Consider the following 15268-nt stretch of genomic DNA (forward strand, 5'->3'; position numbering starts at 1 on the left):
TCTTTATCTCTGTCTGTTTTGAATAATCTACATGAACTGATTTCTATTACATTGAATATAATTTGTTCACTACTTGTTGCTTTTTTTGGTTTTGCTGTGTTTCCCATTAGACTTTAGCATCGTTTTTCAACAGCTTACTTGAAAAACTTCTGAAAACCGTGTTATGATTGATTATGGCTTCAAGTGAACCTGGGGAAAAAGAAATATAAACATCTGTGGGTTGCACGGTGGCAAAGGCGGTTAGCGCTCTTGACTCCCAAGAAGGAGATCGTGGGTTCGATTCCCGGACCAGACCAACATCACATGATCTCTCTGGGTGGAGTCTGCATGTTCTCCCCGTGTTACCGTCTCTCTGGGTTCTCCGGCTTCCTCCCACCGTCCAAAGACATGCATGTGTTAGGCAATATTGGTGACTCTAAATTGGCCCTAGTGAATGAATGTGAGCGTGAACTGTCTTTGTCTCTGTGTTGGCCCTGCGACAAGTTGGCCACTGTCCAGGGTGTACCCCGCCTAAGGCCCGAAGTCACTGGGATAGGCTCCAGTCACCCGCGACCCCGAAAGGGAACAAGCGGTAGAAAAAAAAAAAAAAATGGATGGATGTCTGTGCCCTCTGCTGGCAACAGTGACAGGGAATCATGCTGTGAACTGTTCATAAAGATGCACTGAGTATGCAGCGCTGGTTTCAATATCATAGCGATTGTACAGTACGTTTGTGTTTGAGCATGCAGTCACGAGCCAGCGCGTTCAACGTCCAGCTGTTTTGAGACTATCTATCCATGGGTTCAGAAGGATGAGAAATAAGGTCATCTGTATCGTGATTAACAATTTAAACCGAATTGTATATCTTTTGAATGGGAGAAAGTCCTCAAAATGTTTCGTATAACTGACTGAAATCATATTCTAACCAATTTTCCATTTGAAAAAGACAAACATGACCAATTTGGTGGTGCAAAATGAAAGAAAGACATGAGTTGACCCGGTCCCTCTCGTTCGTCCAGGTGGGCTGGTGGGAGAACGGGCACCTGCGTCTCCGGTACCACCCGTGGTCTCGGTACGGATCCTTCCTCAAGCCTCTGGACGACGCGCAGCACCTCCGCGTGGTCACTCTGGAGGAGAGGCCCTTCGTTATCGTGGAGCCCGCCGACCCAGGGACCAGCTCCTGCATCAGGGACTCGGTGCCCTGCCGCATGCCCATCAACTCCAGGTACTGCACGCCATGGACTGGGGTCAGCTACGACCAGTGTAATACTCAACTCAACAAGATCCCCAAAGACAGGGAAAAAACATCACGTCATTATTGAAACAAATAAGTTTAATTCCAGCTTTTTTTAATATGAACATTTGTGGGTAAAAGCGTGTTGATTGTAAGGCGTGGTCTCGACGCGAGTTGGCTCTGACTCTTTACGGTAATAAGATAATACAATGAATCACGGTAATGCGTTGGACTTTAACCCATATTAATATAAATGTTAAGCTCCAGAGTTCATTTGATCCCGTTGCACAGTGAGCGAAGCATGACCAGGTTCCACATTAAAGGACAAAAAGACAATTTCAAAAGTGGGGATGGTTCAAATAAGCGTGTCAAAGTAATCTGCCGGACTAAAAATAGCAATTATGAATCTTTAATGGTTTAGCTTTTCAACCTTCTTTGGTTTCTCACATTAAATCTTAAGATGAAACAATAAAATCGAATGGGCTTTGTTCACGTAACATCAAAATGTTCTAAATCCTTAGAATATGTAATTGAAAGAGGCTTTATTAGCACAGAAGGCACTCAAGTTCAGGGCCACAGGGCGCCGTGCATCTTCATCTTAAAGCCACAAAATACAAGATTCCACGCAGGAGAAGAGATGGTTTGAAAGAGGTTTTTTTAAAATAAGAGATGGACAAATGAGGGATCACGGTGAAAAAGGTTCAACATTTGTGGATCATAACTTTATAGATCTTTCAAAAACAGTGAAATAGTCTGCAATCGTACAAAACCCCAACTTCATCTGCTTGTTCTGAAGCGTACGGACATTTAGATTCTGATAAATACAACAAAGAACAGTTAGTTTCAAAGTTTAAATGCGTAAAAATGAAGGCAAGCAGAAATGATAAGAGTCATTTCGGGTGGTGATGGTGCATGGCCATGATGGTGTATGGAGAAGCACTAACTGGATTACCACCTGATGACCTCACAGTGTAGAATGAAGTGTTTAAGGTGGAAGAAAAGGCCTGACTTGTGAATGAAAAACTCCTTATACGTTTTGAAGATGAGAACGTCATTACAGCAGAGCTAAAAAGACCAAGTCGGATCTATTAATATGCAGAGACGAGAGAGAAGTCTTTTCAAAAAGTCTTAAAACCTCCACGAAACCTGACTGGAGCGTTCCGTCTTTGAAAGTCGTCCCTGAGGTCCTGGAGGTGTAGTTCAGTCGAGGTAAAGCTTCCCGTGTCTGCCCCTGATAAGGCTGCTGTCCGTGGCTCCTCCAAACCGCCTCGACTCTGAGATAAGACAAAACCACTCCACATTCATTAACGTTATCTGCCCAGACGTCACACGGACTCACCCCGTTATGAAAAGCACTGTACACCTGTCCATTTAAGGTCGGGCCCTAATTAAGGATCAGATTTGATGCTTTTTGGTATTTTGAGAACATGATTGTGATTCACACTTGAAACGCTCTGTGTGCAACAACTCAGAGAGGAGCTGCTACCGTATTTTCCGGACTATAAGTTGCACCTTTTTTCATAGTTTTGGCTTATATTTGACTTATATGTGATATTACTCGTTATTTTCACACTGACAACCACAAGAGGGCACTCTAGGCTCTAAGCGACACAGAAGAAGAATCTGCACTTCCTCTTCCTCTGGAGTTTGTGGAGTTGTTTAGAAGTGACACAGAGGAAGAAGAATTCAGTGGATTTAGTGATTTGGGGTAAAACTGATGCTTTGGTAAACTTGTTAGCATGTTCTTTATGCTATAGTTATCTGAATAACTGTTCATATGTTACGTTAACATACCAGACACTTACCACAGTTCTGTCTGTGCCTCATGTAGCTGAAGGTGTTAGCGTTAGCATACGTCATGTAGCTGAAGGTATTAGCGTTAGCATACGTCATGTAGCTGAAGGTGTTAGCGTTAGCATACGTACACCTATTCACCATGTTCTCTCATCTGTTATTATTTTAAACTGCATTTCAAGATGAAATGTCTGTTCTTGGTCTTGCATTTTATTAAATACATTTCCCCCAAAAATGAGACTTATACTCCAGTGCGACTTATATATGTGTTTTTTTTCTTCTCTATTATGCATTTTTTGGCTGGTGCAACTTATAGTCCAGAAAATACGGTACCTTAATTTGAGTTCACAATGATTTAGTTGATAGTTCTTAAAATAGCAATGGTATAATGTGCTTGTGTTCGACCGTGTGCGTTCCTCAGCAGCCTGGTGATGGAGGGCGCCGTTCCCATGAAGCACTGCTGCAAAGGCTTCTGCATCGACGTCCTCAAGCGCCTCGCCAAAATCGTGGGCTTCACCTACGACCTGTACCTCGTCACCAACGGCCGCCACGGCAAGAACATCGACGGGGAGTGGAACGGCATGGTGGGAGAGGTGAGTCGCCCACACGTAGCATGTTTGTGGCACTATACGAGACCTGGCTAAAGCTAAAGCTAAACGGAAAACAACGTCTGCTTCATTGTCAGAGTGGTTTGCATGGATGTCTCTTCTCTGCGTCTGGACACTGTGTAATGCTTTGGGTTTGAATGATATTTGTATGTATTATGCACTCAAATATTTCAGCACAGGAAACAGCAGATGCTAACGTGTGCTAGCTTTGTTCTGCTAAGTCTGTCGGAGTAGCATAACGTCACCTTCTCTGGACATAGAGCGGTTTAAGATCAAGTCAGCGTTTGGTGAGAGATTTGTATTGTCTTTTAGAGCTGTTTTCACCACAGCGAGTCATACTGTTAGCCCCGCCCATGTTAATCCCTTCTCTCTGATGTTGAACGATGACCGAGAAACATCCGTCTGGAACAAGGAAAGGAAACGTTCTCATCAAGCAACATTGGATAAAAGTGTCAGTCCCTGGCAGTTACTTTTTTATGGTTCTCATTCAACAAAACGTCTTAAAATATGTGCTCTATGATTAAGTCTCGGGCTCTTGTTCACTTGTTGGCCAATCTACTTTCCTACCCTCACCTTTGGTCATGAGCTTTGGATGATGACCGAGTCCAAAGACAAGGACACAAGTTCAAATTCAAATAAAGTCTAATCCAAACACTCCACGTCGTTGTAATCCCTCATCCATCCAGGAGTGTTCGATTGTAGGAAAAGATTCAGATGACTACAACTGAATCTTTATCAACGCTGCTCCTCCACGTTGAGAGGAGTCAGCTGAGGTGGCTCGGGCATCTCTTCCGGAAGCCTCCTGGACGCCTTCCTCGGGAGGTGTTTCGGGCATGTCCCAACGGTAAAATACCCCGGGGAATACTCAGGACACGCTGCAGGGATTATGTCTCTCGCTGGCCTGGGAAAAACCTTGGGATCCGTCTGGAGGAGCTGGAAGAGGTGTGCGTGGATAAGGACGTCCCTGACCCACCCCTGGATACAGCAGAAGAAAATAGATGGATGAACGATTCAGTCTAATCTGAAGACAGATTAGACTGAGACATTTTCCTAACACAAATATGTATTTGGTTGGGCTATTTTGCCATATTGAAATTCAAGCCGAGCACTGTATCCGAGTTACCCCAGTGTGTATTCCCCACTAAACATTCACAACACATCACCATCATCTGTCCCTGCAACGTTTGAAGTTATAGAAGAAAGCCACAGCTCGGCCTCTGCACAGAAACACTGATGTTACACTGGTCCAAAGATCAAAAGTGTGTCTTATGGGATGTGTCTGTTGTAAACGACTCTGTGTGGCTCCTGATTTGCCTCCCCAACATGACTGACTGTGGTGCCGTGTGCCCCCGAGATACTGCAACCATTCCAGTCTGCATCGGCCCGGGTGTGCGCCCACGATCGCCGCTCCTAAACATCACATTTCTGCTGTTGTTGAAACAGACAAAGACGTGGTTTCCTTTTGAGAGCCAGTGGAATTTGTTTTATCCCACTCACACAAATAGCTGGAAATGGGTTAGAGAAGAGAGCTAGAGATGGAGTTTCCTCGGAGGGCGACAGTGATATGGAGAAGCAAATTAAACAATGTTCACAGGAAATTAGCAAATGGATAAATGTCCCAGCGTCCCCTGTCCTTAGACTCTCCTTCTCAGCAAGGAAGAACTACAAAGCCCTTTGGGAAAGAGTAGAAAACTCTACAGTGAACGACAGGAACGTTTTAAGCCTGGACTTAAATGAAGAGACTGTGTCGGCCTCTTTAACACGGACAGGAGCTTATTCCATAACACAGGAGCTCGGGAGCTAAACGCTTTACCTCCTACTGTGCTTTTAGAGACTGTTGAGACCACCAAAAGGACAGCATTTTGAGAGTGAAGTGATTGATATGGTACTAAAGCATCTCTGCGCTAAACATTGGGGCATTAATCTGTCAGTAAATTGAGTGAAATGGTTGTATTTTAGAGTGTGTACACTTTAAAACTGTGTATAACATGGCCAGGTGGAATATATAGAGTTTGTAAGTAAGTAGAGGATCATTTTTGCAATAACCAGCTGTGGCATTTGTGGTTTCGTGAATCAGGATTCTTACCTTCAGAGTTTAGACTATTTCACGCCATTTCTTCTCTTTTCTTCAGTTGGATTTGTAAAATGCATGTTTTATAACTCTCCACAGACAATACACGTGTCATGAATCATCCCCTGAGTTCCCGCTGCGACGCTTTTGTTTATTTGATTCTCATATTTTCAGATAACTTATTTTGAAAGGGCATTGGTAGTTTATTTTGACACCACGCGCCTCTTTCCTGTGTTTCCCTGCTGAGACCTCTATTTGGAGAGCTGCAAAGCGAAACTACTGCTGGTGCTGAAAGTTGCTTCTTTTTTGTAAACTGGAGATTAAACTAAATATTTTCACCAGCAGTTTTGAGTTTTGAATGATATTTCTATAAGTCTAGGATAGTTAAAAGAACTGTTGGTTGAATAATGTTGTCTCCACTTGATAGTAACATACTGGCGACTTCATTTAGTTTTAGTTTGACAAGTTTAGTTCTCTTTCGCAAAAAACCCCAAGTACATCCAGCACGACGACATCGCAAACAGGTACAAGCCTTTTCATTGAAGAGTGATTTTCTCCCTCGACGGCGGCGTCTCGTGTCGTGGCGCCTCCCGCTGCTGTGACTGGAGTTAAACTAATCAGCGACACTTTGAAGAGCAGAACAATTAAAACATTCTGAGCATAATATCATTACAGGTGGTGGTCCTGCGGCGCCATCATCTCCGCAGGTACCGACTCCTCGAGCTCACAAAGCCTTTTTATTAAACACATTATTATAGACTCACAAACGGCCCGGCTTGGAAGTGCACGACGCTTTCCGTACGGTCTTCAATGTGGAAGAATCGTGATCTCCTAAGTACGGACGTTAGCGGGCGGGACCAAGGCGATTTGATATTAGCTGCAATACGTTGGGTAATTTATAGGGATTTGAGGAGGTTTGACAAGAGGGAATTAAGATATATTCACAAAAGGTGCAACACGTTAGGTAACATGAAGCCCTCTGCAGTAACATGAAGCCCTCTGTAGAAACGTGAAGCCTCCTGCAGTAACTTGAAGCCCTTTGCAGTAACATGAAGCCTTCTGCAGTAACATGAAGCCCTCTGCAGTAACATGAAGCCCTCTGCAGTAACATGAAAACCTCTTCAGTAACATGAAGCCCTCTGCAGAAACATGAAGCCCTCTGCCGTGACATGAAGCCTTCTGCCGTAACATGAAGCCCTCTGCAGTAACATGAAGCCCTCTGCAGTAACATGAAGCCCTCTGCAGTAACATGAAGCCTTCTGCAGTAACATGAAGCCCTCTGCAGTAACATGAAGCCTTCTGCAGTAACATGAAGCCTTCTGCAGTAACAGGAAGCCCTCTGCAGAAACATGAAGCCTTCTGCAGAAACATGAAGCCCTCTGCAGTAACATGAAGCCTTCTGCAGTAACAGGAAGCCCTCTGCAGAAACATGAAGCCTTCTGCAGTAACATGAAGCCTTCTGCAGAAACATGAAGCCCTCTTCAGTAACATGAAGCCTTCTGGAGTAACATGAAGCCTTCTGCAGTAACATGAAGCCCTCTGCAGAAACATGAAGCCCTCTTCAGTAACATGAAGCCTTCTGCAGTAACATGAAGCCTTCTGCAGAAACATGAAGCCCTCTGCAGTAACATGAAGCCTTCTGCAGTAACATGAAGCCCTCTGCAGTAACATGAAGCCTTCTGCAGTAACATGAAGCCCTCTGCAGTAACAAGAAGCCTTCTGCAGTAACATGAAGCCTTCTGCAGTAACAGGAAGCCCTCTGCAGAAACATGAAGCCTTCTGCAGTAACATGAAGCCTTCTGCAGTAACATGAAGCCCTCTGCAGAAACATGAAGCCCTCTGCATAAACATGAAGACCTCTGCAGTAACATGAAGCCTTCTGCAGTAACATGAAGCCCTCTGCAGTAACATGAAGCCTTCTACAGTGACATAAAGCCCTCTGCAGAAACATGAAGCCCTCTGTAGAAACGTGAAGCCCTCTGCAGAAACATGAAGCCCTCTGCAGAAACATGAAGCCCTCTGCAGTAACATGAAGCCCTCTGCAGTAACATGAAGCCCTCTGCAGAAACATGAAGCCCTCTGCATAAACATGAAGACCTCTGCAGTAACATGAAGCCTTCTGCAGTAACATGAAGCCCTCTGCAGTAACATGAAGCCTTCTACAGTGACATAAAGCCCTCTGCAGAAACATGAAGCCCTCTGTAGAAACGTGAAGCCCTCTGCAGAAACATGAAGCCCTCTGCAGTAACATGAAGCCTTCTACAGTGACATAAAGCCCTCTGCAGTAACATGAAGCCCTCTGCAGAAACATGAAGCCCTCTGTAGAAACGAGAAGCCTTCTGCAGTAACTTGAAGCCCTTTGCAGTAACATGAAGCCTTCTGCAGTAACATGAAGCCCTCTGCAGTAACATGAAGCCCTCTGCAGTAACATGAAGCCCTTTGCAGTAACATGAAGCCTTCTGCAATAACATGAAGCCCTCTGGAGTAATGTGAAGCCCTCCTCAGTAACATAAAGCCCTCTGCAGAAACATGAAGCCCTTTGCAGAAACAAGAAGCCCTTTGCAGAAACATGAAGCCCTTTGCAGAAACATGAAGCCCTTTGCAGAAACAAGAAGCCCTTTGCAGAAACATGAAGCCCTTTGCAGTAACATGAAGCCCTCTGCAGAAATATGAAACCCTTTGCAGAAACATGAAGCCCTTTGCAGAAACATGAAGCCCTCTGCAGTAACATGAAGCCTTCTGCAGTAACATGAAGCCCTCTGCAGTAACATGAAGCCCTCTGGAGTAATGTGAAGCCCTCTGAAGTAACATGAAGCCCTCTGCAGTAACATGAAGCCCTTTGCAGTAACATGAAGCCTTCTGCAATAACATGAAGCCCTCTGGAGTAACATGAAGCCCTCTGCAGTAACATGAAGCCCTCTGCAGTAACTTGAAGCCCTTTGCAGAAACATGAAGCCCTTTGCAGAAACATGAAGCCCTTTGCAGAAACAAGAAGCCCTTTGCAGAAACATGAAGCCCTTTGCAGAAACATGAAGCCCTTTGCAGAAACAAGAAGCCCTTTGCAGAAACATGAAGCCCTTTGCAGTAACATGAAGCCCTCTGCAGAAATATGAAACCCTTTGCAGAAACATGAAGCCCTTTGCAGAAACATGAAGCCCTCTGCAGTAACATGAAGCCCTCTGCAGTAACATGAAGCCTTCTGCAGTAACATGAAGCCCTCTGCAGTAACATGAAGCCCTCTGCAGTAACATGAAGCCCTTTGCAGTAACATGAAGCCTTCTGCAATAACATGAAGCCCTCTGGAGTAATGTGAAGCCCTCCTCAGTAACATAAAACCCTCTGCCGTAACATGAAGCCCTCTGAAGTAATATGAAGCCCTCTGCAGTAACATGAAGCCCTCTGCAGTAACATGAAGCCCTTTGCAGTAACATGAAGCCCTTTGCAGAAACATGAAGCCCTCTGCGGTAACATGAAGCCCTTTGCAGTAACATGAAGCCCTTTGCAGTAAGATGAAGCCCTCTGCAGTAACATGAAGCCCTCTGCAGTAACATGAAGCCTTCTGCAGTAACATGAAGCCCTCTGCAGTAACATGAAGCCCTCTGCAGTAACATGAAGCCTTCTGCAATAACATGAAGTCCTCTGCAGTAACATGAAGCCCTCTGAAGTAACATGAAGCCTTCTGCAGAAACATGAAGCCTTCTGCAGTAACATGAAGCCCTTTGCAGTAACATGAAGCCCTTTGCAGAAACATGAAGCCCTCTGCGGTAACATGAAGCCCTCTGCAGTAACATGAAGCCCTCTGCAGTAACATGAAGCCCTCTGCAGTAACATAAAGCCCTCTGAAGTAACATGATGCCCTCTGCAGAAACATGAAGCCCTCTGCAGTAACATGAAGCCCTCTGCAGTAACATGAAGCCCTCTGCAGTAACATGAAGCCCTCTGCAGTAACATGAAGCCCTCTGAAGTAACATGAAGCCTTCTGCAGAAACATGAAGCCCTCTGCAGTAACATGAAGCCCTCTGCAGTAACATGAAGCCCTCTGCAGTAACATGAAGCCCTCTGCAGTAACATAAAGCCCTCTGAAGTAACATGAAGCCCTCTGCAGAAACATGAAGCCCTCTGCAGAAAACTAAAAATCAAAGAATCATTGATAAAGTAGTAGTTTTTGGATCTCTTCTTGTTTCTTGCATGGAACCCGAGTTCAGATGAATGTGATTAACATGTGGATTAGCCAATCAGAAAAACATTGCAGATTTCCGGAGAAATAATGAGCAAACTGTGCGGCGAAAGCACCAAACGGTGTCAATCTGAGGTGACCGGACTTGCTCTTCACGACGATATGGAGAAGTGTGAATCTGGATCCCGCTCACAGATCTGTGGCGAGCCCGCTCACTGTGAGAATATTTGATTTTTGAGGTAACTGAGCATCTGAAACGGCCTGACACCTGCTTTGACAGCTCATTTTGTACAACAATGTAAGATAAGATAAGATAATCCTTTATTGTCCACACAAGGGGAAATTTCATTGTTGCAACGCAGGTAGATACAGATGTAGATACAGAGGGAAAGAACAGATAACTTATAGGAATGCACACATGACTTACTATGCAGTATCTGTGTGGCGTTCCCTCATCAGGATTTGGTATCAACGCTCCATCTACTGGACATAGAGGGAATTAGCCAGGGAAAATAAACAAAAGCAAGACCTAGCATGCCCTTGTAGTTGTAAAGAATGTGATTTGAGAAGACAGAATCAATCAAACAAGCATTAATAAGATTAGGGAACAATGCAAATACATGGTTAAAAGCCTTCTGCAGTAACTTGAAGCCCTTTGCAGTAACATGAAGCCTTCTGCAGTAACATGAAGCCCTCTGCAGTAACATGAAGCCCTCTGCAGTAACATGAAGCCCTTTGCAGTAACATGAAGCCTTCTGCAATAACATGAAGCCCTCTGGAGTAATGTGAAGCCCTCCTCAGTAACATAAAGCCCTCTGCAGAAACATGAAGCCCTTTGCAGAAACAAGAAGCCCTTTGCAGAAACATGAAGCCCTTTGCAGAAACATGAAGCCCTTTGCAGAAACAAGAAACCCTTTGCAGAAACATGAAGCCCTTTGCAGTAACATGAAGCCCTCTGCAGAAATATGAAACCCTTTGCAGAAACATGAAGCCCTTTGCAGAAACATGAAGCCCTCTGCAGTAACATGAAGCCTTCTGCAGTAACATGAAGCCCTCTGCAGTAACATGAAGCCCTCTGGAGTAATGTGAAGCCCTCTGAAGTAACATGAAGCCCTCTGCAGTAACATGAAGCCCTTTGCAGTAACATGAAGCCTTCTGCAATAACATGAAGCCCTCTGGAGTAACATGAAGCCCTCTGCAGTAACATGAAGCCCTCTGCAGTAACTTGAAGCCCTTTGCAGAAACATGAAGCCCTTTGCAGAAACATGAAGCCCTTTGCAGAAACAAGAAGCCCTTTGCAGAAACATGAAGCCCTTTGCAGAAACATGAAGCCCTTTGCAGAAACAAGAAGCCCTTTGCAGAAACATGAAGCCCTTTGCAGTAACATGAAGCCCTCTGCAGAAATATGAAACCCTTTGCAGAAACATGAAGCCCTTTGCAGAAACATGAAGCCCTCTGCAGTAACATGAAGCCCTCTGCAGTAACATGAAGCCCTTTGCAGTAACATGAAGCCTTCTGCAATAACATGAAGCCCTCTGGAGTAATGTGAAGCCCTCCTCAGTAACATAAAACCCTCTGCCGTAACATGAAGCCCTCTGAAGTAATATGAAGCCCTCTGCAGTAACATGAAGCCCTCTGCAGTAACATGAAGCCCTTTGCAGTAACATGAAGCCCTTTGCAGAAACATGAAGCCCTCTGCGGTAACATGAAGCCCTTTGCAGTAACATGAAGCCCTTTGCAGTAAGATGAAGCCCTCTGCAGTAACATGAAGCCCTCTGCAGTAACATGAAGCCTTCTGCAGTAACATGAAGCCCTCTGCAGTAACATGAAGCCCTCTGCAGTAACATGAAGCCTTCTGCAATAACATGAAGTCCTCTGCAGTAACATGAAGCCCTCTGAAGTAACATGAAGCCTTCTGCAGAAACATGAAGCCTTCTGCAGTAACATGAAGCCCTTTGCAGTAACATGAAGCCCTTTGCAGAAACATGAAGCCCTCTGCGGTAACATGAAGTCCTCTGCAGTAACATGAAGCCCTCTGAAGTAACATGAAGCCTTCTGCAGAAACATGAAGCCTTCTGCAGTAACATGAAGCCCTTTGCAGTAACATGAAGCCCTTTGCAGAAACATGAAGCCCTCTGCGGTAACATGAAGCCCTCTGCAGTAACATGAAGCCCTCTGCAGTAACATGAAGCCCTCTGAAGTAACATGAAGCCCTCTGCAGTAACATAAAGCCCTCTGAAGTAACATGATGCCCTCTGCAGAAACATGAAGCCCTCTGCAGTAACATGAAGCCCTCTGCAGTAACATGAAGCCCTCTGCAGTAACATGAAGCCCTCTGCAGTAACATGAAGCCCTCTGAAGTAACATGAAGCCTTCTGCAGAAACATGAAGCCCTCTGCAGTAACATGAAGCCCTCTGCAGTAACATGAAGCCCTCTGCAGTAACATGAAGCCCTCTGCAGTAACATAAAGCCCTCTGAAGTAACATGAAGCCCTCTGCAGAAACATGAAGCCCTCTGCAGAAAACTAAAAATCAAAGAATCATTGATAAAGTAGTAGTTTTTGGATCTCTTCTTGTTTCTTGCATGGAACCCGAGTTCAGATGAATGTGATTAACATGTGGATTAGCCAATCAGAAAAACATTGCAGATTTCCGGAGAAATAATGAGCAAACTGTGCGGCGAAAGCACCAAACGGTGTCAATCTGAGGTGACCGGACTTGCTCTTCACGACGATATGGAGAAGTGTGAATCTGGATCCCGCTCACAGATCTGTGGCGAGCCCGCTCACTGTGAGAATATTTGATTTTTGAGGTAACTGAGCATCTGAAACGGCCTGACACCTGCTTTGACAGCTCATTTTGTACAACAATGTAAGATAAGATAAGATAATCCTTTATTGTCCACACAAGGGGAAATTTCATTGTTGCAACGCAGGTAGATACAGATGTAGATACAGAGGGAAAGAACAGATAACTTATAGGAATGCACACATGACTTACTATGCAGTATCTGTGTGGCGTTCCCTCATCAGGATTTGGTATCAACGCTCCATCTACTGGACATAGAGGGAATTAGCCAGGGAAAATAAACAAAAGCAAGACCTAGCATGCCCTTGTAGTTGTAAAGAATGTGATTTGAGAAGACAGAATCAATCAAACAAGCATTAATAAGATTAGGGAACAATGCAAATACATGGTTAAAAGCTATAAAAGACAAAAACTGTGTTGCATAATATGTATAATTCAATGCCATACTGTGGAACAAAGCAATACCACCTCAATGAGAACAGACGGGTGGAAGCGAACACTTTCAGTCTCAAATATGTGATTCTTAAATGTACTTTATCTGAAATATAATTGCCTCGTTCACCTGTTCATACTGGAGCCAGGACTAATGATCGCAGCTCGTTCTTTTGCCATTCAAACCCGAGTCTGAAAGAAACACCTGTGCGGCTCCCGTTCAGCGACAAAAAAACAGGCGAACGGCGTGATTCATGTGCGCTGAGGACGACCGCGCGGCGTGCAAGGTCTCAGCCATTGTACGAGTTCAACAAAAGCAAAACGAGGATGACGTCTGGACTCGAGGTGCAGTAGCCGCTGGACGTTTGCTACAATATGAAATCAAAAGGAAATAAAGGAAGCAGAGTTTTCTTGAAGACGGCATTGAAGAAGTTTGTTTTGAAGAACGTCGTTGTCAAAGTCGCCTCCGGAAACGAGCAAAGCGACAAGGACATTGACATACACGACTGAAAAGAATGACGACAGCGGCATTGTTTTTCAAACTGAGCGATGCGAAACTGTGCAAAACTTTATTTTTCGACTGTGAAAGTGTTGGTTTTATTTTATTGTACTGTGCGGAGCATCGGCGCGAGGAAGTTCAATCACCTTTTTAACACAGCAATTAACAATACAAACATATATAACCTTTTCAGGGGTTTCGGGAATATGGATTACTTCCCGATTTGAAAGATTTGGCGTAGCAACGATGGACCGTAGTCATAGCAATACCACAATTCAAATACCGTATTTTCTGGACAATAAGTTGCACCAGCCCAAAAAATGCATAATAGAGAAGAAAAAAGCACATATAAGTCGCTCTGTAGTATGAAATGTAGTTGCAAGTGTGAAAACAACAAATAATATCACATATAAGTCGCTCCGGAGTAAAGTATATAAGTATGAATATAAGTATAAGTCACACCCTGGCAAAAACTATCAAAAAAGTGTGACTTATAGTCCGGAAAATACGGTACAAGTATAGACTAATATATTTGAATGGGGAAAGGTCATCACAGAATCTTAAAATCAGATGTGAATCATTTTCCTGAAACCAATGAATTAAAGCTAAGTAACTTTGTCTCTAGAGCTCCCCCTGCTGCTCTCTGGTGGAAATGCATGTCAAAACATATTTGATTTGTTTCCGTGGTAAAAGACACTGTTATTAGTAGTTGTAAAGGAGCCATTGAAACAACATCAATCTGCCTGACAACAAAGCAGATTTGGCCCGCTCTTCCTCTTTATTCATCTCCTACAGGCCCAAAGATGTGACGTCATCGCAAACCGTGAGACATCGATGAGACGTTAGGGCCTTTGGGGTCTTTGCGGTGACCGATCGTTCGGACGTGGGGGCTTAGGCGTGTTCCTTCCGTGTTCGATCGGCGCCGCACGTGTATTTGCGGCTTGCCTCGAGCGAAGGCGAATAAACGGTCCAAGGACACGGGCCGCGCGCAGTCGGCCTCAGATGTCTTGGTTTTTTTTCCGCGTGTCTGGTGTAATTAGTGAGAGTAACGAGGAGCTGATGGACGGAGCCGGAGCAGCTGGAGCCGGAGCAGCAGATGCAGCTTTAGGAGTTGAGTCGAACTGACCTTCGCACCAAAGACGAGAGGATCTGGACTTATATATGGACGTGTTGGTTTGTCTGAGATATTGTTTGATTGAGGAGCTTTTTACTTTCACCTTAAAGAAATGCGTCCTCTGCATTTGACCTTCCAGAGTTTTGATCCATTCTGTATCACTTCGTCAATTAATACACACTTTGCAAAAATGTCCGGCCATTTTCTGACACGGCTTCATGTCAAATTGGCTTTGGGATGTTTAAAAAAAAAAAATTGTTCGTAGAGGTTCTCGATAGTTAAAGCGCCCCCTACAGGTCGGACGATTCCTTGAACTAAAACGCAGTTAAAGATGAATTCATTTAGAATTTTGCTTAGAATTGTAAAAATGTTATCACTGAATAGCACTGTTTTTATAGGCTTATCATTTCACTTCTTGTTTGTAATTGATGACATCACAGTAGGAGATTACCCAGCAAACACTGGGCCAAAACTCATCTGATGTCACGTTTTTTTATTTGACGAATACAAATATTTTAGGGCAACTTTATTTTGTTGAATTGATGTTTAGAG

General features: G+C 44.2%; 1 protein-coding gene across 1 annotated transcript in view; it reads left to right on the top strand.

Annotated features, from left to right (window-relative positions):
• The window catches only part of grin2da (glutamate receptor, ionotropic, N-methyl D-aspartate 2D, a), a 389894-nt gene that overhangs the window by 285129 nt on the left and 89497 nt on the right, over positions 1–15268 (top strand). Inside the window, exons 8-9 of the mRNA XM_072448252.1 lie at positions 999–1204; positions 3429–3600. Of these exons, the coding sequence (XP_072304353.1) occupies positions 999–1204; positions 3429–3600 (378 nt within the window). The remainder of the gene's footprint in view (positions 1–998; positions 1205–3428; positions 3601–15268) is intronic.

The sequence above is a fragment of the Eucyclogobius newberryi genome, unplaced genomic scaffold (assembly GCF_026437365.1).
Source record: "Eucyclogobius newberryi isolate DKJ021-1_F unplaced genomic scaffold, fEucNew1.0.hap1 SCAF_16, whole genome shotgun sequence".
NCBI classification, from domain to species: domain Eukaryota; kingdom Metazoa; phylum Chordata; class Actinopteri; order Gobiiformes; family Gobiidae; genus Eucyclogobius; species Eucyclogobius newberryi.